Genomic DNA, 27240 nt, shown 5'->3' with positions numbered 1-27240 from the left:
ATATTAAAAAAAGTGCATTGAAAAAAAAATACTTATCTACACACACGCACACCACAAATAAAGGCCATTATGAACAAAAAACGAAAGAGGTGAAAACAAAAAACCATTAACCAGCATGCAGCTTTTGTTAAACCACTTTTAACAAAAAGAAACGGCGGTGTTAGTCATGTTTGTATAGTAGTGAGCATATACAAGGAGGGAGAGGGCAGCAGAGAGCTCAGGATGCTGTTAGAGATGAGGCCGAGCATACAGCGGTGATGCACAAGGTCATCTAAACAGATGTCACAACCTACAGAGGGTGAGCATAAGATGGAGCAGCCATTAATGTGTTGTGTGAGAGGCGAGGAGTGGAGCGAGAACTAGGTTAGAGCATTATGGGTAGGGGAGGGAGTGGTCAACCCCACAAGACACACCCGCTTTCCATCAGTGCTGCCGATTGTTTGCCACGCTCTTCAACAGTTTGGCCAATTTGGATCGTCACTGTCACTGTTATTGGAAAAGCATGAGGCTTGTTTTAAGTGGTGCTTCAAATAGCTACTCCATTTTTTTCCTTGCTTTGGTGTTAAGATTGCCACTGGGATTTGATCATATTTTTCCATTTATTTAATGGGGTTATTGCAACAGGCCTCCTGAGAAGTCCCCAAGTCGCTTAAGGGTTGGCTTGTGATTAGATTGATAGATTGAAATGAGAAGACGATTTCCTCAGTTCATCTTACCTTAAGAAATTAAACAAAAGGGTATAAAAATGAGCTGTTACATAAACCAATAATCAAGCATGCCATTTTATAGGTCTCTAAACAATAGAGTCCAACAATGATATTGTACTAATGTACATTAAATCTATGTTATATTTCCTCTGAGCACTGCTTTTTGCACAGTTAAACTTTGTGAATTTTTATTAGCATAAAAATTATCATTCAAAAGTTTGGGATTGATCATTTAAATGTTACTGAAAGAAGTCTATTATGCTCACTAAGGCTGCATTTATTGATCAAAAATACAATAAGTAGTAATATGAACAATACAATAACTAGTATTATGAAATACTACAACTTAACCGTTTTCAAATATAATTTGTTACTGTGATGGATTTCAGCGATGCCTTTCTGTGGTTAAAACATATGTTTCGGTACGTTGTACCGTTTCTTTCAACATATCTTCTGATGACCATTCATGGTTATTTTGTGCAGTAACTGATAGTAAAGAGAAAACGTTGAATAGTTAGTTTGCACTCCACACTGCTACTTGTACTGAGGCAGCTGTATCTGTCACGCTGCATTAAAGAGCACAAAAACAGTATTTAACATAATTAAACTGACAGAATTTGTGAATGGAGACTTATTTTATATAAAAAGCAAGCACAAATCTGCAATTTATTGGATTGGAAGAGCACTACAAATAATGTTTCATTAAGTTTTGTTCACGCATCAACTGAAAACAGCATAGATTTGTCATTTAAGAATTTATATCAGTTCATCAAAATGATAATAGATTAAAGTCAATATTTTCAACTAGTGGTCAACCAATTATCGGTGCCGATATTAAGCATTTTTATAAGTTATTTTCAAAACCGAAAGCATTTAAAGAATTTTTTGTCAGAGACCTTGTTACTTTAAATTTTGACATTAATTTTTATTTTTACACCAGATATCGGTTCAAAATATCGGTTATCGGTCTACTTGATCTGAAATAATCGGTATCGGCTCTGTGTTTGAGGCAATAGTAATACAAGACTCTTTTATTTTTAAAGTTCAAAAAGAACAGCATTTATTTGAAACTTTTTGTAATTTATTTGAAAATTTCTGTAACAATGTAAAGGTTAAGTCTTGATATAAACCCCAAACTTTTGAATAATAGTTTGCATCTCAAAATTAGTTACTTTTAAAAAAAATGTACTGCGTAAAAAATCAGAATTGACAATTACTAAAAATCCATTCTGCATGATAGATTTATACATGTGTGTGGTGATAGAACATGAAAACATTTTCTCCAGATGGTTAGAGCATGGGCAGCTGCGCTAATGCTCATCTTGTGCAAAATCCCCTTTGGGCCTCTGGACATCCAAACACTTCTGTGCATGTTCTTCCGTTCAAATTACAGGGATGAAAAAAGGAACAAGACCGTGGGATAACGATCATTTCCTTTTCTGTATTTATAGTCAGCAGAGGAGGCCACAGAGCGCACATCAAAATCAGCATGAGGCTAACTGCAGCAAGGGACTCACATGTACCTCTTAAAAAAAAAAAAAAAAACAGATTTCATCATGAGACACATGAGCTCACTGCGTACAGACGAGAAGACAGTCCGCAGCATCGAAAGAGCGCAAGTCCCAGGATCTTTGGTTTATCAGCAGTGCAGATGCGCCTGCAGTAAGCCCAGCCCAAAAGGCCTGCAATGCAGTGGCTCTGCAGCATCCTCTGCTAACAACACACAGCATTTCATCATTCAGAGGACTGGAGGAGCATCTAAACAGGGTGTGCGTTGAGCTGACCTCACATTACCTCTTCCTGCTGAGCAGAGCACTTTAGTTACATAGCAATCGTGAACTCCTCTTTCCCAAACAGGAGATCGTTAGATCAAGAGAAACAGAACTTGATGAAGAGAGCTGTCTTTGTTTAGTCTAATTCTTCATAGCAGCCAATCAGAATCAGTCAAACGTGGCCTGGGGCCAATCACCGGCCCCGTGAATGGCGTGTCTGGCAGACGTGGGAGGCGGGTGGGTTTTGTGGGGACAAACGGATGAATGCACTAAAATAAAACAGACAGATGAAGAGCAACAACGCCGAAGAATCCAACAGCAGTGCAAGTGGAGTGAAAACATGTCCATACGAACCTGGCTTTTAAACCCTGGGCTGTCAAAAGAACAGTCAAACGTCACACAAACTGAAGAAACTGGCCAATCTCTACAGCTTTCTACTGGTCACACTGTCTCTTTGATCCACTACATTACCACAGTGAATTCACACATCTACACATCCACTAACTGGCAGTTAATTCATATAAAATGGTTTTAAACAACATAAAGAATGTTATATTGTCCAAACAGATACACTCCCACAAGAAAAAGAGTGATAAAGAGTGATGTTATCAATATAGTAATAGCAGGGAGTGAGGGAGAGGTGGGATTAAATTAAAACAGGACGGAGATGTGCAGGGCAGCGAGTGGATTTCCAGTGTTTGTGACAGCTTTATTAAGACTGACTTAAAAATGAGTCTAGGAGAATGGGATTAAACTAAGTTTGACATTTTATATTGTGCAACAGTGAAGCATGAAAAACTCACAGTAGCGCTGTTACAAAAACATGTCATCTTTTAAATAAAATCTACATAAACATCTAATACGCATTAAAAGATCCTTCCAGAACAAAAATTCACAGATAATGTACTCATCCTCCTTGTCCAATCCAATATGTTCCAATATGTCTGAGTCTTTTTTTTCTTCCGTTTTAAAGAAATTATGTTTTTTAAGGAAAACATTTAAGGATTTCTCTCCATATAGTGGATGTCTATGGTGCCCACGAGTTTGAACTTCCAAAATGCAGCTTGAAATGACTCTAAAAGATCCCAGATGATGAAGAAGGGTCTTATCTAGTGAAACGATTGAAAATCACTCTGCATGAACTCTGTTTTTTCCAGTTCAAGACAGTTAGGGTATGTTGAAAAACTCCCATCTTATTTTCTCCCTCAACTTAAAAAAAATAATTTCAAAATAATCCTACATTGCTGCAGAAGTACCGTGAACATGTAAAGATGATCAAACAAGCTTAACAAAAAAGGTAAAACAGCGATGTAGGACAATTTTGAAGTTGAGGGAGAAAATAGGATGGGAGATTTTCGACATACCCTAATGACTTGAACCAGAAAAAACAGAGTTCAGGCAGAACAAGACAAGACAAGCATTTGAGGTTATAAAGTATATAAATTGTAATTTTTAATAAAAATCAACCGATCGTTTGACTAGATAAGCCCTTTCCTTCTCAGCTGGGATCATTTACAACCGCATTTGGGATCGTTTGAAGCCGCATTTAAACTGCATTTTGGAAGTTCAAACTCGTGGCACCATAGAAGTCCACTATATGCAGAAAAATTCTGAAATGTTTTCCTCAAATTACTTTATGACTGACGAAAGAAAGACATAAACATCTTAGATGACAAGGGGGTGAGTACATTACCTATAAATTTTTGTTCTGAAGGTGAACTTCTCCTTGAAAAATGTGAAAATAACTATATGAAAACAGCTTCTGCTTTCTAGATTTGCCTAGAAACTATTATGCTGATACATTAAAAATAAAAACCACCTTACAGTGACATAACCACACTAGGAACTGTCTCAGTGGCCGATGGAAATGTCAAATCAACTAACTGTACAAGTCAGCCAGTGGTGGCTGATGAAACTATTTATAAGGTGGCAGTGTTCCTGCTGACCTTCATGCTCTACAGCTGGACGCCAAAAGGTCAGTCCTTTAAACAGAGAAACAACCAACAAGCCCCAGAGAGACCAGAGTGGGAAGTGTTACAAAGTTAAGGTGGGATAATGGACCAGCCGAGGTGTTTTGGGGGTGGGAACTTGTTTGAGGACCTGGACAGTTGGTGTTGAGTCAGTGTGAGAGAGAAATCTAACACTTCCTTCCTTACCGCCACAAGGTGGAAGCTGCTCAGGACCAAATGGGAAGACAGCAGAGGGAGTTTTAAAAATATCACACTGTATGCTTTAAAACCCAATAAACATTTGTTAAAAAAGTGATTTTCAATGCATGCCACTTGGTTTGGCATTCTGTTACATAAAACAAAGCCAATAAGTGTGGCTAAAGTGTCTAAACACTTTTTAGTGCCACTGAGTTCTTGGAAAGTTCTGGGTTTGGCTGTTAAAAGAAGTGTCACCTAAAAAAGTGAAAACCCTGTGATCATTAACTCACCTTTTAAGTTGTTCTTAACCTTTAAGAGTTTCTTCTTTTGCTAAACACAAAAGTAGATTTTCCACACAACGAAAGTCAATAGACTTCCAAAGACCAGCAACTGTGGTTACCCACGTTTTTTGTAAATATCGTCTTCCATGTTCAACAGTATAAAGAAACTTATACAGATTTGGAACAACTTGAGGTTGAATAAATGATGCCAATTTCTAATTTTTGGTGAACCTCTTAACTTTCCAATAACAAAAAAGACGACTGTCGACAAAAATGTTGGAAAACACATCTCAGCTATCAGCTTGTTAAGACCAATGTCATGTGTCACCATTTCCGGGTCTGAGCACTTTATCAGATGGCAAAAGCAAACAACATATGGTGCTAATATACACTTAAAGGGGCTATATGTAACTTTTTCCCAAAAATAAACGTAACAATAGCCTTTTTATTTGACCATTTATGACTCAAACGTCTCCTGATGAGCATACTGACACCTTGTCAGCTCACAGTGGGTGCACCTATAAGCCTATATCCTATTTTTCCTATTTTCTGTTGGGTCGGATTTTTCGCGCGCTGTCTGCGGATGTGACGGCAAGCGCGTTCATGTTAAACGTTTCAGATCACTCTGCCACCACCGCTAGTCAGCAATTAGCCTACAATATATGTATTTGACTGTTCTTACCTCTGTAAACATAATGTTGACATCTTTGCAGCGGATGACTTGTGAAGTGTGTATGTACGAGCGCGCGCTGCGAGAGCGAGCAGAAAGGAAGAGCAGTTCAGTTTTTTGGCCACAGGTGTCAGTCGCGAGTTTAAATTTCAGAAAGTTGCATATAGCCCCTTTAATGTTTGCTGAAATACTACCAAAATATCATAATCCTTACTTTTATCTCCATAGTAAAATCTTTGTTGGCCAGGCAGAGTGATTCATCTTTTCTGAATCAGTAAAATATTGGTAACTGGGCTGCCGTAAGCTAAGAGACCATGCACACTTAAAAGTTTAACTTAAATGTGTGCTATAATTGATGGCTGTTCACAACTGAAACTGAGTGGAGGCTTGGACCCGGAAACACTATTTGTTACATCACAGCTTAACAAGCAGATAGGATCGCATCAACAGGTCAGTGCTGTCACGAAATGGCCACCCTTGACCTTTCCATCAGAACATTCCTGGGTTTAACTTTCACACAGAAGATCATCAAGAACTTCATTAGGAGAATGTGTGTGCGTGTGGTTGCAAAGCTAAACTGTGTGAAGTGAAGGCTCTGAAGTATGCACGTGTCAATTTCTGGCCTGGTAAGTGGCAAATTGTTGTACCAGAGAGATATATAATCAGTCACTCATGGGAAATGTTTACACAGTCAGTATTTGGGATTTACTAAAATAGTGTAGCGTCCTATGATTTCCACGATGGGTAAAACATGGACAGAATCACGGGATTCAGTCATAAAAATTAAAATTACTATAGAACGCGGAATGTCATGAAACTTACTATTAAACCATCAAATTTACTTAAATCAAACATATTAGGCCACAGAAATGCTATTTAAATATGGATCTTGCATGTTCTGCGTGTCTCTGTGGGAATGAATGGCGAAGACACATGCTTTTTGATTTATATTTCTTATTGTAACCATTAAAACAGAGTTTAAAAAAAATTATTTCGGCAGAAAAAAAACTGGCTAAAATTAGGGCCCTAATTTTGACTGTTTCATTGTTGCTCATACTGTTGCTATGATCAAGTAACCAAATCATATTTATCTTTTATTTTCGTGAGAGCTGTAATAACAGTCATAACAGTGACTAAAATAAATATCCAAACATGGAAGCCTACACAACACTCGAAAATGTGTCCAGTCGAGGTGCAGGTTTATCCCTTCAATCTTGATTAATGGATGGTGACTTTGAATGCTTTTTGTATTTAATATTATATTAATATTTATGTGTAGAGTGCAATGTTTGGGCCTCATCCAGACCACAAAAATGATGGGAGCAGCTCCAGTGAACAACAGCAACTGGACTTAAATCCTTCAGAAGTCACAGAGCTTATATCACCATTGCTTTTAGATACCAGAACCCTAAAAGACAATGTACTCACTGTAAGATAGGACAGACAAGTTTTCCAGTGTGGTTCTGTTCACACAGCACAGGTTTACTGAGCTCACTTTATAGTTGTCCTGAACATTTAAGTGAGTGACATTGGTCAAAATGCTTTTGAAACTTGTTAATAACCAAATTGTGTAAAAATAACCCTATGTAGCAGTATACAACAAGACTGCCAATTGTGACCCTGGATCACAAAACCAGTCTTAAGTTGCATGGGTTATTATATTATTTTTCTTTTATGTCAAAAATCATTAGGATATTAAGTAAAGATTATGTTCCATGAAGACATTTTGTAAATTTCCTACCATAAAAATTGTAAAACTTAATTTTTGATTAGTAATATGCATTGCTAAGAACTTCATTTTGGACAACTTTAAAGGCGATTTTCTCAATATTTAGATTTTTTTACACCCTCAGATTCCAGATTTTCAAATAGTTGTGTCTCAGCCAAATATTGTCCTATCCTTACAAACCATAAATCAGTGGAAAGCTTATTAATTCATTATTTTAATTCACTCTTATGACTGGTTTTGTGATCCAGGGTCACAATTGTATTTTCAACTGTAGTAAAGTGAAACCTCAGTTACATACCAAGAGTGATAATCAATCCTGTAATGTTTGCGATTGGCGTAATGTTTGTCATTTGACTCGGTCACTGCCCAGTGCACATCTCCTTGGGTTAGAGGACGGGAGAAAGGAAGATGAGTGTTGAGATACATAGTAAGATGAAGGGGAGTGTGTGTGAGAGAAACTAATGCTACTGACTTAACATGCAAACAGACAAACAAAGGTGTTGAGAGAGCAAGAAAGAAGAGGGGATGAGTAGATAAAAGCTTATGGGAAAATAAAAGAAGATCCCGATTACCACAGACCTCTAGCTGCCTACAGATCACACACAATGATTGGCAGAGGAGGGGCATGGGAAAAACAAGAGCGTGGCAAACACAGCGGTCGAATGAGACGCGCACACACATATACGCAGCGATGGCTGTCACCATCCACGGACCAGCTGCTAGGACTTCTGCGATATAAATACACCTCTGGTGTTTGGTGGAAAATAGCCCTGACACTCTGGATCTAGAACAGGAAAACGGGTGGCGAATAAACGAAAGCTCATATGTTGTTGTGTGATTGAGGTAACATTATAAACTGTGGATTATACTCAGGCGAGTAAAAAAGTGACAGTGATAGCCATCGTTTTCTGCGGTGTGAAGCGTCTCCGCTCTTCACAAACACTGCGTGTGGCAGCTCTACTCTCCACACCCCTCCATAGACAATAGTGCAGGAGCAGGAATCATTTGGTTCAGGCAGGCAGCCAGGCCACCTCTCCTGCTCTCTCTCGTGTCCTTCTGACCCGCACTCTGGGATGGTGGCTGCTCCAAACAACACCGAATAGATCTGACCGTGAGATCTGAAAAATCCTGATTCACAACTAAACACATGAAAACATGCTTCAACAGATTGTGTTAAAAAATATTGGACATGATTACACCATTCAAAGTAGGGCTGGGCGATAAACCGATAAGGATAATTATCAAACAATATAAATTTCCTTGTGTTCGATATAATGTTTTGTGGCAAAGGCAGAACGAAAGAACGCTAGTCATTTGAAACGCGCCATTTAGCCAATTTATCCGCTCAGCTTACAAATCACCATCATTTACAATTATGGTAAATGTGTCAGAAATGTGGGTATTTGTGTCTAATTTTATTAAATTATTAATGTAGACATGTTTAAAATGTATTGAAGGAGGAGTAATGGAATGTAATTACAGTTTTTGTGATTAAGCTATAGCGTTTATGCTTTTATACAAAATGTATTTAGACTACTGCTTTTCATACAATTACATAGAAACTATATTATATTTTTACCATGGTATTGAGGTGCTATATTTGTGGTTTTAACTGTGATTATCATGATCTAAATGTGTGCAACTCTGGAAGACCAATGGTTATTTAAAAAAAATAAAATAAATAAATAAAAAAACAAACATCAGAATAATTAAATTTCACCATATAAAAATGAGGTTGCTACAATTTTTACCGATATTACTGATTTTGATAATGAACATAAATCTACATCTGCATCCTAAGTCAAGCTACTATCAAATGTGTATTTTCTAAAACCATTTCTTGATTTGAAACAATGTTAATCATTAAAACTTGCAGAACTAAGAATTTTTTTTCTCAATATTTTTGTATTTATTTTGTTAAGGAACAATGACTGGAAAAGTGTAAAGAATTCAAAAACGTGAAGTGTTTGTCATGTTTTAACCATAAAGAATAGTTTAAAACCACAATTAATGGTCTGTTTTTTACCACTTTCACATTGGAGCAGAAATCTGCCTTTAAACTTGAAAGAAAGAACAAAAAAAAAAATTGACATTTATCGTGATAAATATCGATATCAATTGATATGAAATTTTTTTTTTTTTTTGTTCCTATCACCCAGCCCTAATTCAAAGCAATAGACTTACATTAATAAAAGCTAACATGCTACAAAAGTCTTTTAACAACACTTTCACCAGGTTTTTTGTTGTTGTTTTTTTTTTAGAAATTTGATGTAATTTGTATTCACAATTTAAAAAAAATAAACTATTTTATCTATCATTAAAAAAAAGTTAATGGTAAAATTTCCTAATAATTGCTGGCTAAATCAAGACATTCTGACATTTTTTCCTTATTGTTGAGTCCTGACACTAATGCACATGGAAAAATGGTCCTTTTGATATAAACAGGTGGTTTCCATTAAGCAGATGACCTGTTTTTAAACACAGGAGTGCAGATGTTTTATATGGGACATAAAACTCTTAGCTATGAAATACGTCACCAGCATCTTAACTTGATGTATATTACAAAAAGGAAGAGATTTGATAGCAGAACAGAAAGTCACAGGAGGTTTGAGGGAATTTACCTAATCATATCTGCATAAATTTGCCTTAGTCACGCGGTCTGAGTGTAACTGGAGCAGAAGGGACAACATGGAGAGGAGGAGAGGCATCAGGCATGCAAGCCCCTGAAATACAGAGCGAACCAGAGGAACGAGACAGAGAGACAGAGACGAGAGAGCTGCCTGCGATATTATCTACATGCCTAGTCAGCGAAAAATGCAGTCCCAGTTGCACAAGCACCATGCCAGCACATAATGACAGAGGGTACTGTACACCGAATCACTGTGTTGAAGAGACAGAAAGAGGAAAAGAATGATGAGAGAGACAGAGAGAGAGAGACAGAAAGAGAGAGAGAGAGACAGAGAGAGTGAGAAAGCGTTACAAGGAGCCCCTAAAGAGACAGGAGGAGGAGAGCAGAGCGTGCAGATACAAACCGGGTCAGAGCTGCTTAGCTAATTGGGGCCAATTCGCTGCAGGAGAGAAATGTCGAACACCCCAAGTTGTGTACAATACTCAAAATATCTGAAATAAACTGTCCTACACAAACACTTACACAGAAACAAAAAACACACAAGATACTGGGCACTAATGTGCTCTCTCTCTCTCTCTCTCTCTCACACACACACACACACACACACACACACACAAGCTTCTCTCAATCAAAACGCACACTCTCTCTCTCTCTAGCGCCATTATGTGAGGTGGACGACACACTGAGTGGTTCATATCTAAATCAGGTCAGTCTCGCTTGAATCAAATGGAGCAGACACGCAGACCCGTTGCGTAATTGAATTGGTGGCATGTCTGCGTATCAGAGGCCTGCCTCCGAGTCTGACAAATCTGACTGATTCAGAGTTAATGTATTGATGGAGCGCTTTAATTGAACCACTGGATGTCTGTGCATAGATGACTGTCCTTTAGTATTAAAGTCTAGCTCTGAGAGTTGACGCATATCTTTTGAAGGGACGGCTGGGCGGTTTTGTTTCTTTGCCTTGTAGGCTTAGGGGAGTCTATTTGCAGGCGGACAGAGTGAACTACAACATCAAACTTACATCATAACCTCCATTTGGTGGCTTACGCAGCGTGAGCATTTGAAGCTTTGTTGCGTCTATTTAATACACTAGCTGCTGATTACAAAAGCAAACCATATGCAGATATGTCTCAACTGGAGTTTGAATAATTTGGTGGGATTCTCTTTTTAATCTGTATCATATTATACATAACATCGATATGTGTGACCCTGGACCACAAAACCAGCCATAAGGGTCATTTTTTTGAATAAATAAGCTTTGTTAGGGTAGGATATTTGGCTGAGAAAATTTGGAATCTGGGGATGCAAAAAAAAAAAAAAAAAAAAAGCAAATCTAAATATTGAGAAAATAGCTTTTAAAGTTGTCCAAATTAAGTTCTTAGCAATGCATATTAGTAATCAAAAATTAGGTTTTGATATATTTATGGTAGAAGATTTACGAAATATCTTAATCGAACATGATCTTTACTTGTATGTATTTTTGGCTATTGCTACAAATATACCAGTGCTACTTAAAACTGGTTTTGTGGTCCAGGGTCACATATGGGCCATTCTACAGAACTGGTTTAGTCTTTTTACCACAAATTTTGTATGCATGCAAATTGTATAATATCCAAGGTACACTTTGAGTAATTGTGCAGTTAATTCTCTTATTGTATTTTCCAAAAGTTTTAGAATCTTTGTCCAGAGGTAAATCAACAATAATTACAATTTTAATAATATTTCAAGAGTGATTTATGAGATTTGTTGTATTTTGAATCCAATTTTTCTTTTAAAAGGCAAAAAGTTGATCATACTGACAAAGATATATATTAAGCTTACTGATATTTTAAATATCATTGTGGGTTTTAACAGATAACAGAAGGATCTTAGTTAACATCTAAGATTTAAATTCTTAAAAGCTTTTTAAATGTGTTTTTGGTTGTAAAAAACTCTAGAATGGCCCATATATGTCTTTTATGCTCACCAAAGTTGCAAAATATACACACGTACATGTGGACAAACACTCCAGGCCTGTACTTTGAAACGCCCTTGGATAACACTGTTAGCCATAAAATTAAGCAATTATGGGTAACAGATCAAAACCAAGATGTGGGTCAAAGAGTTTGGCCAGTGTTAAGTTGACTGTGCATGTCTTTTTGTATTGTTTCCCTTTTCCGCAGTGTGCCATCCACTTCACATTTCAAACAAGTGTCAAAATAAAAAGCTTCATTGTGGAATACCTTTTAATTCACACAAGCACATTCATACTCACTCACATCTGTGATCAAAAAATACAAAATAATAAAAGCAAGCTGATCACAGTGATTGGTACAATCCAACAGATTTCCTTCACCTGTGTCTTCATTAAACAGTCATTACACAGGTGATGACACCAGATGTGTTCACTGAAGGCCGGGGTGGAGAACAGGGAAGGGGACTACGGTGGCCTCCAGAAAGGGAGTGCTGACTTATTTAGCGAAAAGGGGGTGATTGTCTCTAAAATAAGGGAGAAGGATGGTGTGGCTATCCCTGACTGGACCAATCATTCACACTCTCACATACAGGAAGCAGCTGTTCTAGTCAACAGTACAAAGTGAGGTGTGCGGCCTTACCGATTCTATGGGCTTATCCAAAGACGCCTGTTCCAACTCCAACTGACCTTCCTCATACTGGTCAAAGTGATTTCCACCCTGAGAGAAAAGAGAGAGAGAGAGATGGGGAAGTTGACAGATTAAAGCGGAGCAAACATTTCCTGTCAAATTATTTGTGCGCTAAAAATCAAAGATGTCCCGTTAGTGTTTCCCCTCTCAAAATCAAGTGACATACAAAACACTGCAATTGTACGTTCTTAAAAAGGAAATGAGCAAACAGAACAGACACATCCAGTTTTTGTGAACCAATTTTTGGCTTCACGCTCGAAGCTAAACTCCAGACTAACCGGATCATTCATCTGCCTAGATACCGACAGCAGGAATTTAATCAGATGAGAAGAAACGAGGTCACCTTGAAAGGGAGGAGGGGTGATTTTCATTCCACCTGCTCATCTTTTTCTTTATGAAAGATAGGTCAGTCAATCTAGACTTTTCCCCCTTTATTTTTGTTATTTTTATCTTTTGCCACTTGCTACTGAATGCAAAAAGAGAAAATCTGAAGGCAGTTGAATGTAGGGCTGGGCAATATATCGAACGATATTGTGATGCGCGATATTAAGCTCGATATGGCGTAGCTTGTCAGAGATTTACGTCTCTGTTCATCAATTGCCGCTCCAGCGGAACCTGAGCGGAACGCACGTGATGGAGATTTACTACTAATCAAAGCACCGGCTTCATTGACTAAACGCGCATCACAAAATCGTTCGATATATTGCCCAGCCCTAGTTGAATGAGATCGGACAGGATCTCTACCATGAGTGCCACAGCTCAAATCCAAATTATCAGACCTCTTTAGGGTGTGTTCACACTTCATTTGGTCCAGACCAATAGGAAAATGATTAGGGATGCTCCGATCCGAATCGGCCGATCATGCTTGCGCTCAAAATACCAAACAGATCAGTTATTGTATAAATTTAAAAATGCCTATTTTAAGTGGAAGCAGAAAGAAAGCTTGTACACCAGATACTTTGCCAAAAAAAAAATCTGTTCGGTTTTGATTATCATGTCTATTGTGGTGAAATCATGCATTTTAAACCATATTAGTTTAAACTTCTGATATATGGTTTTCTGATCCCACACATCCGAAGCATGCGCTCAGAAAGTGGCTGCCACATGGCATGTGAGTACTAAACTAATTCTCTTTCATGTCTTATTGCGCTTAAACTGTCAAATACACACAAGCTTGTTAAAAACAGACATGAGCTACAAAAACAGTCAGTTATGTATGTGAAGGTTAACAGCTGGGAAAGAAATTGCATGTTTATATTAGATCTGTGTGGCAGCAGCGTAATATGCAGTAAATAAATAAATAAATCCACTGCTTTCTTGTCTCCTCTGAGGCTGGGACTCTAAATAGTGTTCTGTGCTCGTCTGTGCAGCCAACAACAGAACAGTTAGCATGCTTAGCTCAAAACTTCAGCATGGCGTTAGAACTGGTACACTCTTTGTTGCTTGTTAAGAAAGGCTTACAAAAAACAAAACTATTATAGCACTTAAACACAGGAAAAAGTCAGATTTTCATGATGCGTCACCTTTAGGCTTTGAAATCTTAATATATTAATATTAACACTGATGAAAAACAGGATAATGGCAAATGAGTGGAGAGAAAATCGATTTAGTACAAATATAAACAGCTCAAAACACTGACAGCAGCTAAAACCGGTTAAAGCTGTCAGCTGTTTTTGTACACCACTATCCTTCTCCAGCTTTGTGTGCAATCACAACCCTCTCCTACAGGGAGTCAACGCGTCCCAATGACAGGCCAATGACAAACACACACCCACCCACATACACACCGCTTAAACCAGAACTGGCCACTACAAGTTTCTGAAGAACACAACTATAAATTCACTCTCAACAATACAACGCTTGCACTTGACATTTATCGGGTGCAACAACATTCAGCAGCAGACTCCCACATACATCCGACGGGAATACTGTGTGCTCTTACACATGCAAACAAAGAAAAATACGCTCTCAGCAGGGTCACGGTTTGACACGTACTTGCCCTCTGACACAGCACAGTGTGAGAGAGATAGAGATTTGTAGGCAGAAGGATTTAGCAGAGGAGCAATGCAATACTACATATGACAGATGCATGTGCTGTGGATGAGGCTACTAGATCCCCTCATCTAACCGATGGCTCTAAGGCTGTCTTTGTTTAAACTCTGACCTGAGTCACTGCTTAAAGCTGTTAAACGGCACCTGTTCTGAGAATTTACACTTCACACTCACATCCACACAAAAAACAATCAGTTAAACATCATGGGAGCAGCCGTCCCGCCTGAAAGCTTGATTTACGTTCACCCGAACAGCTGATGACAAGGGTCAGACTCATTATGGGAGGTCTGTATGATCCCACTGCTCATCTACTATTAATGATAACGTAAATAAGGCAATGTATACTATGCTACATTGAGAAGTCAAAAATGACAAATGAAAGTGAATATTCACTGCTGCATGGCAACATATTACTTCTATGTTTCTCAAGGACTCCCCATCACTTTCTGAGATTGTATTAGAGAAACATGTCACCCTGCAGAAAAATCTACATTAAAATCTAACTCAGACTGCATACAAAGGCGACCATTTCAGTCACAAAACTACTGTGTGCGACTATGAAAAAATATTAAAGAGCACCAGTGCAACTGGCCTGATCAGCATATTTGTGTTTGTGCTGAAGGGAACCTCAAAGGTTTCTACATGTTTTTGCAAAGTATCAGAGACATATCTCATGAATCCTTTCATAAACTAAGTGTACAGTCGTGGCCAAAAGTTTAGAGAATTACATAAATATTGGAAATTGTAAAAGTTGCTGCTTAAGTTTTTATAATAGCAATTTGCATATACTCCAGAATGTTATGAAGAGTGATCAGATGAATTGCATAGTCCTTCTTTGCCACGAAAATTAACTTAATCCCGAAAAAAACTTTCCACTGCATTTCATTGCTGTCATTAAAGAACCTGCTGAGATCATTTCAGTAATCGTCTTGTTAACTCAGGTGAGAATGTTGACGAGCACAAGGCTGGAGATCATTATGTCAGGCTGATTGGGTTAGAATGGCAGACTTGACATGTTAAAAGGAGAGTGATGCTTGAAATCATTGTTCTTCCATTGTTAACCATGGTGACCTGCAAAGAAACGCGTGCAGCCATCATTGCGTTGCATAAAAATGGCTTCATAGGCAAGGATATTGTGGCTACTAAGATTAAGGAAAGAGGTACAATTCTTGTTAAGAAGGCTTCAGGGCGTCCAAGAAAGTCCAGCAAGCGCCAGGATGGTCTCCTAAAGAGGATTCAGCTGCGGGATCGGAGTGCCACCAGTGCAGAGCTTGCTCAGGAATGGCAGCAGGCAGGTGTGAGCGCATCTTCACGCACAGTGAGGCCAAGACTTTTGGAAGATGGCCTGGTGTCAAGAAGGACAGCAAAGAAGCCACTTCTCTCCAAAAAAAACATCAGGGACAGATTGATCTTCTGCAAAAAGTATGTCGAATGGACTGCTGAGGACTGGGGCAAAGTCAAATTCTCCGATGAAGCCTCTTTCCGATTGTTTGGGGCATCTGGAAAAAGGCTTGTCCGGAGAAGAAAAGGTGAGCGCTACCATCAGTCCTGTGTCATGCCAACAGTAAAGCATCCTGAGACCATTCATGTGTGGGGTTGCTTCTCAACCAAGGGAGTGGGCTCACTCACAATTTTGCCCAAAACACAGCCATGAATAAAGAATGGTACCAAAACACCCTCCAACAGCAACTTCTTCCAACAATCCAACAACAGTTTGGTGAAGAACAATGCATTTTCCAGCACGATGGAGCACCGTGCCATAAGGCAAAAGTGATAACTAAGTGGCTCGGGGACCAAAACATTGAAATTGAGTCCATAGCCTGGAAACTCCCCAGATCTTAAAACTTGGTCAATCCTCAAGAGGCGGGTGGACAAACAAAAACCCACTAATTCTGACAAACTCCAAGAAGTAATTATGAAAGAATGGGTTGCTATCAGTCAGGATCTGGCCCAGAAGTTGATTGAGAGCATGCCCAGTCGAATTGCAGAGGTCCTGAAAAAGAAGGGCCAACACTGCAAACACTGACTCTTTGCATAAATGTCATGTAATTATCGATAAAAGCCTTTGAAACGTATGAAGTGCTTGTAATTATATTTCAGTACATCACAGGAACAACTGAAACAAAAATCTAAAAGCAGTTTAGCAGCAAACTTTGTGAAAACTAATATTTGTGTCATTCTCAAAACTTTTGGCCACGACTGTAGAGTGTAAATAGATTCACTGTGCAGTATAGAGAGCTTTGTTGATTATATTGGAACTTTGTGAGATCGCAAAGAACTAAGATGAGTGACAGTTTTAATGATTTTTAATTGAGTTTGTAAATGAGATATTGATTTAATACAACAGTTAAATAAGAAGTTAATATTAAAGGGGTCATCGGATGCAAAACTAACTTTTACATGTTGTTTGAACATTAATGTTTGTTGGCAGTTTGTGTACACAACCACCCTACAATTATAAAAATCCACACAGTGGTATTTTTTAATCTTTAAAAGTAATTAAAATCAGGTCATTCTCAGCTTCTTGTCAGTGTGAAGGCACACCGACAGAGGCCGCTCCCACGATAATGACGTGACAATAATGTGCTTGTTGGGAAGTTTCGCTGCTAAATGCAGCTAAAGTAAACAATGTCTCATCATCCCAAGCAGAGAGGGGCAGGGCGAGCAGAGCTCATTTGCATTTAAAGGGACCATGCAATAAAATGAGTTGATATTTTACAAAGTTGATTTTGACAAGGTAAAAGCGTGTTTTTTACACTACTATTGAGAACTTTTAACCAAAGTATATTATAGACTTTTCATTAAGACCCTAAAGAATCATATGAACTTGTGGAAAATGGGCATCCGATGGCCCCTTTAAGTGACTTACAATGTCTGACTATAACACTATTACCTGATTTTGCTCTATTTCTCCATCAAAAATAGTTTGAAACAAGTTACAACTGAACCGCTGCGCACCTCCATTCAAACACAGCAGAGTTTTGTTTATGAATAAATGTGCATTTTTAAACAAATCTAGTGAGTCAATGAATCAGTTATCCATTCATAAAGACAGTCACTTATTCTTTATTCCTAAATGAATCAGCCATTCGAACGTATCAAAAAAATCAGCAATTAAATCAGTGACTTGCTGCCACCTACTGGCAGTTTTAGTTTCATTTTTAAAGTATCTTTTCAGTTACTTAAATCATTTAATATTTCTATATTCAAAATTTTATATTTAAAACACTGAATTTATACATTTAATTGCACTCATGCCACCTCTGAGCCTCATTAAACATAAAAAATCGTTAAAATCTACAAGACATTTTTGTGTTCTTCTGGGCCACCTCTGTAGTACAATTTAATTTAGCTAATACTGATTTCATTTGATTGTTAACTTATTCTTTTTCTACTTGTTCTTTTTCTGTTGTTTTAATAAAAAAATTCAAAAAAAACTTATCAAATAAAATAAGTTTTTACAAATTTGACATAAAAGATGACATACTTTTATTAAAGTTAGACAAATGCCATTACAAATGAAAAAACAAATTCCCCTGTTAATCACTTTAAGGAGTCAAATATCACCTCATAATAGGAAGGCAAATTTATCAGATTTTTTGATTAGAAGGTGCTCCTGAAATTTTGACTGTGCTCCTAAATGTTTGCTCCTAAAAAGAAAAGTAAGCATAGAGCCCTGTTCACCGCAAAATACAGCTGTTTGGTTTGGGATCTATCAACTGACAGAGCTGATCAACACATAATTATGAGAAATAATTCCAGAAGGAAACGAGAGACAGACGGTGACACCTCCTGCGGGAGACCTTTCTGGGAAATACATTTCCATCCTGCGTGTATTCTCTTCTCATCCCGTCTGCTGGCAGCAAAGACATCTGCCTGGCGACAGCAGGATCAGTGACAGTTTGAGTCCAGACCCCTCAGGAGCCAGAACTTTGAACAACCACTGAGAGAGAATATGGCATGGGGCACATCGATATATATCAAGAGAGAAGAAATCAAAATGAAGGTTTGCTCTAAGCGGAATGGAGCAGAAGGGGTTTTAAAACCCTTTTTTATCTGCAGCCAAGACAGGAGCACAATGCAACCCTAACCCTGACAGTTCATCTGTTGTGGATCAACCAAGTAGAACATGCGGCTCAGACCATGTACTGTGTGATTCATCAGACTGTAAGCTAAACTCACAACCCAAGTTCTGCAACTCATCTCCAAGATCCTGCACACACCTCAGTGCTGCAGCTAGAAAATACAACCAAACATGGAGAGAGAAGCCACCACAGCAAAGATAAATAATCCCACTTCATCATCCAATAAAAGACATCTCAACCTTGAGCAAGCTGGAGAATGCAACGCTGAACCGATCCACACGAAACCGCACAGTGTGATGTCCAATCTTGTATAGACCTGAGTCTTGAGACTTTAGAACGGTTTGAACCGCAGCAACCTTGAAACACTCCATTAGACTGACTTTATTTAGCCTCTTCAGATATTCACAAATAAATATGCCAGACACTGCAAGTGAAAAAAGCCCACAGTCAACTAAAGACAAGCCTATGTCATAGACTGTCAGACTGTTGCATAAACGGAAGATTTATATAAGCGTTCCTCATGAATAAAGATGGACCAAAGGCGCAAAGGTGAAGCAACAAACATACAAAACTGACCACTCCATCAAGAGCTGAAAGGGAAGTACACAGACCAGCACATTGGTATGCTGGCCACAGTCAGCAAGAGACATTGCTGTTCAAAGATAGACATGCTATGCAGGTAAACACACAAGGCATTTGAATTCACAATGCATTGCCTCGTCCAAGACAGAGATGAGCAAAACGTAAAGGAAAAACCCAAGAGAGAACAAGCAGACTGACCACAGTTATGCAGTTATGAAAGTGACCTCTGTAGGACGTCTATTAATATGTACTTTCAGTCTTTTAACATTTCATTGGCTTTGTTGTTATATTCCCCTTAACATATCACAATGTGACGCTTAGAGGATTAGTTCACTTCCATAATAATTTCCTGATTGGGATGCACCGAATATTCGGGCACCGAAAATTTTCAGCCGAAAACGGCCCAAAAGTGCATTTTCGGTTTTCGGCCGAAAGATTTTTATCACCGAAACAACACGGCCGAAACAGTATGTTGACGCAAACAGAAACCGCAGCCTGCACGTGCTTGTCTGAAGCAACACGTCTGCGGTGTGGACGTATTTCAGTTTATCTGAGAAAGACCCACGGATAGCGATTTGCAAAACTTGTAATGCCGAAATTTCAAGAGGGGGTGTGTCTGCAGTCGTGCCTGCAGTGATGAGAGCAGAGATCGAGACAGATGTAGCTTTTAGTGAGTGAAAAACAATGGCTTTACGTTGGTGTTACGTCGCAATATTTTAAAGATATGTCTTTTCTATATACTGTATTTTTATAAATATTTATGTTTTAAACCCTGGAGGTGACCCAATGGACATCACACAAGCAACGTGAAAACCGCGCAATATGTTAAAGTGAAAGTAAAAACTGACAGTGCTTTCAGCATCTGACGTGCATTCTGAGACAATGAGAGACGGTTATACTTCATATGCTGATATTAATTTAGTCCCCTAATATTTTTCTTGTGCCCCGAATATGGTGGGAAAGTTTTATTTTTGAAAGTCGGTTCTTGAAATAAAGCTCTTAATTTTCATTGATGACTGCAGTGTTATTAGGGGTTAGGAAAGTCTTAATTATGATTTCAGGTTGTCTTAAATGTGGGGACTGAAAGACAAGAATTGCAATGAAACTTCAAAAGGCTATCCATTGAATAAATATGAAAGCCATTTGCTGCGCTGATTTGTGTACTACCATTCTGAAAGCGCCTCCTGCTGGAAGATAAACACGTAGAGTTGTAAATGTGAACTGATGGATCCACAAGATAACGTGTTATAAAAATTTAAACAATTAAAGAATTTAAACAAAGGCAGTAAAATATATGTATATGTTATTTAAGTAATATAATACTTGATTGATAATAATTGTTTAAATGAATATAATTGATTTATTCTTTGAAACTGTAATATTAATTTATGCAATTGCAATGCCTTGATTTCAGTAAGATTAGTACACAGTCATGGCCATAAATGCAATGGTACTAATAATTAGCATAATTCTTTCGGTGTTTCAGGTTTCGGCCTTGGTTTCGGCCAAGAATTTTCATTTCGGTGCATCCCTATTTCCTGATAATTTACTCACCCCCATGTCATACAAGATTCATGTCTTTCTTTCTTCAGTTGAAAAAAAAATAAGGTTTTTGAGGAAAACATTCAAGGACTTTCTCCATATACTGAACTTCAATGAGCATCAACAGGTTGAAGGTCCAAATTGTTGATTCAGTGCCGCTTCAAAGGGGTCTACATGACCCCAGGCAAGAAATAAGGGTCTTATCTAGCGAAACTGTCTGCCATTTTCTACAAAAAAAAAAAAAAAAAACACAAATGCTCGTCATGCACTAGCTCTGCAATGCCCATGCGCGTCTTCATGCATCATGTTTTCATGTTGGAAAGGTCACGCAAGGTTAGTTCTGCGTCTGTGTACTTCAGTTCAAAAAGGTAGAGTAGAGTGAAAAACTCAATCTCATTTTCTCCTCCAACTTCAATATGACCTTTCCAACGTGATTACGTGATGTCTGAAGTCAAGCTAGTGCAAGATGATCATTTGTGGTTAAAAAGTATATACATTTTTTTTTTTTTTTTTTTTTTTTGAGAAAACGGCAGATTATTTCGCTAGACAAGACCTTTATTCCTTGGCTGGGATTGTGCAGAGCTCTTTGAAGCTGTATTGAAATTTGAACCTTTAACTTGTTGATCCCCATTGAAGTCCACTATATGGAAAACAAATCCTGGAATGTTTTTCCTCAAAAAGAAAGACATAAACAACTTGGATGACATGGGGGTGAGTAAATTATTAGGAAACTTTCATTCTGGAAGTGAACTAATTCTTCAACATGACTAACTATTATAAGCTGATTTGGATAAGTGAATACAATGATGAGTTTATCACTTACCACACATAAAAAAAGGATCATAACCACAAAAATGCTAAACTTTGATTTCGCTGATCACAAAGTCAGAAATGCAAATGTTCAAAGCCAAAGAGCTTTTACAAATGCATCTGATTTCTCATGTTTTCTTCATGTCATTGTTCTCTCACAGCAGTGTGCAAACGTTAACGCTCCAAATGAACTCTTGACTTTAATTTTCTATAAATATATTATGTGGTTTACTAACATGTGAATGCACAGCTCTGTATGTTCATTTTATTTTTGATAACTGACACAGTCTAATTCCGAACGCTGTGTCTAACCTTTGTTGTTTAAGGCCAACCTAAAATAAACCGGGTGAATAAATAAATAAAATTGAGACCGTATGCATGCAAAAGAACACATTTCCTTTGCATTTATGTAAGTCTTGCATAAGCACAGTGTTTTTTTTATATATCTGAACAGGAAAAGTATACACTACTGCACAAAGTTTGGGGTTGGTAAGACTGTGTAATGTTTATAAAAGAAGTTTCTTCTGGTCATCAACGCTGCTCACAAATACAGTAAAAACAATAATGTTGTGCAATACTATTACAACTTGGAAGAACTGTTCTCTATTTTGAAATATTTTAATATTTTACGTCAAGTCACCTTTATTTATATAGCACTTTTAACAATACAGATTGTGTCAAAGCAGCTTTACAGTAATAAACAGAAAAATAGTGGGTCGATAATGCAAAATGACAATAGTAAACACTCAGTTTTCAATTAAAGTCTGTTCAAAAGTAATTTAGCCATTACTACGGTCAACAAGTGTTACATGATGCTTCGGAAACCATTCTAATATGTTTTCAGGAATCTTTATTAAACAGAAAGTTGAAAAGAACAGCATTTATTTGAAACAGAAAATGTATGTAACATTATAAATGTCTTTACTGTTGCTGAATTAAGGAGTAGTTTACTTTCAGAACAAAAATTTACAGATAATGTACTCGCCCCCTTGTCATCCAAGATGTTCATGTCTTTTTTTCTTCAGTCATAAGGAAATTATGTTTTTTGGATTATTCTCCATATAATGGACTTTGATGGTGCCCCCGAGTTTGAACTTTCAAAATGCAGTTTCAAATGGCTCTAAACGATCACAGCCGAGAAAAGATGGGTCTTATCTAGCAAAACGATCAGGTATTTTCTAAAAAATAAATTACAATTTATATATTTTTTAACCTCAAATTCTCACCTTTTCTAGCTCTGTGTGTAGATTAAAAAGTTTACAAACTGGAAATGTTCTTAGAAAATAACCGATCGTTTTCACTAGATAAGAGCCTTCTTCCTCGGCTGGGATCATTTAAAGACCTTTGAACTAGCATTTAAACTGCATTTTGGAGTTCAAACTTGGGGAAACCATAGAAGTCCATTATATGGAGAGAAATCCTGAAATGTTTTCCTTAAAAAACATAATTTCTTTACAACTGAAGAAAGAAAGATATGAACATCTTGGATGACAAGGGTCATTTTTGTTCTGAAAGTGAACTACTCTTTTAAAGTCCTAAAATGGTACTGACTCCAAACTTCTGAAGAGTTGTCTAACAAGGCTGGTAAAACTAGACTTTTGTCAAAAAAACAAACAAACTTCAGAACAGCAACAACCACAGTGTCTAAACACTATTATCGATTGTTTAAAGAATAAGCAAATGCTGTTAATTCTGTCGCCAGCCCCTGACAAATTGCCAAGGCAAAGCTCTCAGTTGGCTGCTGGCTCTAATCTAAACTAAGGGCTTCACACTGTTCGTAGGCACTCTAATAAAAGCCTGTTTGTTCCTGTCAATACTCCATGCACAGCCCAACTGGGTGGTTTCAGAAACCCTTCTTTCAGATGGGGGCTGGACGACTTTGACAACATGGCCTATCTGCCTACACATCAGTGCGGGACAAAACTAACCAAGCCTTTAGATAAATCAGCAGTAAACCTTCCCAGAAGAACAGTAAGAATTATATGAAGAAACCCTCATGACAAATAACAGTTCGTCAAAACAAAAACAACAATGTCCAAGGTCTACAGCATGATTTTTCAAGAGATGCACAGAAAATGTTACATGCATTACTCAATAAACAACTCAGAAAACCTATTTTAATCATAGCATGCCAACACTCAAGCAGTCAAGAGGCCAGATCTGACATCAGCAAGATGCAATAAACAACGGATCTCTCTTAGCACATTGAGTCCATGCATTAACACTACAGACTTTGTACGTTACCAGCTGGTATAACTTGCAAATCAGGTATGCAAAATACAGCACAAACATGCCATTGTGCAAGACGAGAGTCAGTCTGAGACAAAAACAAATCAAACAATGCCTGTATTCTTCACATATAGCCAAAACCGCGAGCAAACGCAGGACATGATATCTCAGCTAACGTCGTACCAAAGTTAAAGCAGTTTGGACTAAAACGAGCTTTAATTATAAAACTCAGCTTTTGGATTTTAAGCTTCACAAGTAAAAGCAAACATTTTACATGCAAATCGTTAAGATTAACGATTCTGTAAATGAGATATTTGCTCATACTCTTTTGACTGAGGCGTTTATCTCTGAGTGCCAGGCCGGGGACAGCTGCGGTCATCCTACAAGCGTCAAAACCCCTTCTCAAATTAACAACACATCCCGTCAAACACGAGGGGGTCAAATAACGGCACTTCTCAGACTTCAACGGCCATCTGGATATTCATTGGAAATTCTTAAAAATGTATGAGGTAAACTGAATAGAGACACGGACACCTTGCTGGTCTTGAGCTTGTCAATGCTAAACTGAGAGGATACCGCTGTTCTAGTGTCATAGAGGTAGCGCCAGCTCAGCGGCTCAAACAGAAAAATACCAAATTGTACAAAACACAGCTCTCCAAAATGCACGTTGATCCTGTATGTTTCAGATACGTGCAGTTCCTGTAGTATTTTTTACCTGGAAATCACGTTCTTCGTTGAATCTAGAGAATCTGTCGGCCATTTTCTCTCCTGTTCGCCTCGTCTCCTGCGTTCCGACTTGTTCCTCTGTTGACTGAAACGCCCAGTAAAGTAAGCGGATGAGCGATGGACCAATGGCAGTGCGCCACTCTTGATTGAGGGGCTAGCTGTCCAATCACCTACGCGCGTTAAACTCTGAACGCACTCTGGAAAAAAGCATTTTGAACCGTCGCTGGTGTGTTCGTTCGTTCTTCATATTATGAATGGTACAGTGAAGGACTACCGTGCATTTGTTGGTCCTTGAGACTTGACACAAAATTTACGGATACGCTTTAAAATGTGGTTTACACTCGCTAGTATAGTTTTTATATACATCTTTTGAATCTTTGTTTATGAATGAACGGAAAATAATTCAGCTATAATAACATTATATAGTTTCCTCAGTTTGTTACTTAAAATATTTTTGTTTGATTGTATTATGTATACACACATAGCGTTTGTCATTCGTGTGATACTTTTTATCAGCTGTCTTTTGTTAGTTACTGTGAGGGCTCCCTCTGGTGCCAGGAAAAAAAAAACATCCCATTGGCTCACAAGCTTGCCAAAGTTAAAAACATTGAATCAATCTTCCAGCCCATCCTTATCTGTAGTTAACATAAAACTGTATTACTCTAAATGTGACCCTGGACCACAAAACCAGTCATGAGGGTCACCTTTTTGAAATTGAGATTAATACATCATCTGAATTAATAGGCTTTCTCCTGATGTATGGTTTGTTAGGATCAGACAAAGTAGCTACAACTATTTGAAAATCTAAATATTGAAAAAAATCGCCTTTAAAGTTGTCCAAATGAAGTTCTTAGCAATGCATATTACTGTCCAAAAATTAAGTTTTGATATATTTACAGTAGAAAATGTACAAATGTATCTTCATGGAACGTGATCTGTATTTAATATCCTAATGATTTTTGGCATAAAAGTAAAATTTATAAATTTGACCCATATAATGTATTGTTGGCTATTTCTACAAATAGCCTTTACCTGTGCAATTTATGACTGGTTTTGTGGTCTAGGGTCACAAATGTAAAAAAAAAAAAAAAAAAAACATTAGTGTAAAAGTATTGTAATATGATACATCCAACATTTACTGTTATTGTACAAGGTTTTTTTAAACAAGCAAAGAGTATAATTGGGACAGAATCTATCTATAAATTTTGCATAAGTACTAACTTTGTATACATCATAAAGACCTTCAATGTATAGTATGCATTGTGTATTCTCAACACACAAGAATTGATAGCAGAAGTAGGGCTATTTCTTGCATGTAATTGTATGGCATCACTAGTTTAAAAAGACATGATTGGTGTGGCTCAACAAATGTCATTCAAATAGCATTGCTAAAAGCTAATCAGATCTTAAGTGATTCTTTCCACAGCTGAAAGGCAAACAAAATTTGTTGTGGTTTTAGTTTCATCCAAAACACATGTAGAACACTATAAAAGTGTCAAATAAATGGCGGAAAAAAAACAGCTAAAACCAGCCTAGGCTGGTTGGCTGGTTTTAGCTGGTCATAGCTGAAGGCAGGCTGGTTTTAGAGGGGTTTTGGCCACTTTTCCAGCCTGGCCAGGCTGGTCTGAGCTGGTCAGGCTGGGAAACCACCAGCTAAAACCAGCTACTTCCAGCTTAAACCAGCTAAGACCAGCCAACCAGCCTAGGCTGGTATTAGCTGTTTTTTTTTCAGCAGGGAACTCAGTCAAGATTAGATCATTTCATCTGAGACCAAATTCTACATAACCCAGTCAATTTTCTAACTCGTATAACTAAGATGGGACGAGGCAGAGGAAACTGTTACGTGAAGCTGGACATGAGTTAAAAACATTCCTCAGGATTCCCAGGCTGGCTGACTGTGGCCCATTTTCAAAATGATATTGCTTTCAAGTTTTTCCACATCCTCTCATGGGATGTTTCTTTCTCCAACTTTCGTGTAACTGTATGTGCATGCCAGTTTACCAGTAGATGGTGCTGTAGACCAAAACATTGCCAATAGATGCAGAAATTAATATTTTTTTTCCTAAAAAAAAAAATGAAATTAAAATAAAAGACGTTTTAAAAAAACTTTCTAACTTTGTAAAACTAAAAAACGAACTCGGTACAGTTCAAATGCTGTGAGATAATCTATGGAAACTGTCCTAAATTTTTTAAGTGGTATGAGTGGGAGTGTCACATTTGCATTATTTCCTATTAAATATACCTCAAACACTTTTATGTAAGTCGATAAAACGAAAGTTATATAGTTTATTAATTTATCATGGATGTAAACTAGCAATAATGTCATAATTTGTCTATAAAGTATGTTATAGCTACTTCACATGCATTGCACTGTACAATTTTAAGATGCGTTTTATTGCATTTAATTAATTTTAACTACCTACAATTCACAAAACAGTTTGGGTACAAACAGTCAATCTGGCCATTTAACGTCAGCCTCAACTCTACTTTCAAAAACTTTACTTTCAATATGAATCTTCAGTCGTGATGTCACATTAATGTGTCTCAAACCCTAAGAAACTGCCTATCTAGACAGCAGCCTGAACGCGTATGTGATGCCCAAGCATGCTGTCTATGTAGGCAGCTTACTAGGTTTTG

The 27240-nt window shown here is 37.7% G+C and overlaps 1 protein-coding gene across 1 annotated transcript in view; it reads right to left on the bottom strand.

Moving 5' to 3' along the window:
• Positions 1 to 24672, bottom strand: part of gpatch8 (G patch domain containing 8) — a 47233-nt gene extending 22561 nt beyond the window's left edge. The window contains exons 1-2 of the mRNA XM_073839209.1: positions 24593 to 24672; positions 12530 to 12607 (exon numbers count right to left, since the gene is read on the bottom strand). Coding sequence (XP_073695310.1) covers positions 12530 to 12607; positions 24593 to 24637 — 123 coding nt within the window. The 5' untranslated portion in view covers positions 24638 to 24672. The remainder of the gene's footprint in view (positions 1 to 12529; positions 12608 to 24592) is intronic.
• Between the last annotated feature and the right edge of the window lie 2568 nt (positions 24673 to 27240).

The sequence above is a fragment of the Garra rufa genome, chromosome 1 (genome assembly GCF_049309525.1).
Source record: "Garra rufa chromosome 1, GarRuf1.0, whole genome shotgun sequence".
Lineage (NCBI taxonomy): Eukaryota > Metazoa > Chordata > Actinopteri > Cypriniformes > Cyprinidae > Garra > Garra rufa.
The sequence above is the reverse complement of the archived record's forward strand: the minus strand, read 5'-3'. Positions and strand labels throughout refer to the sequence as shown.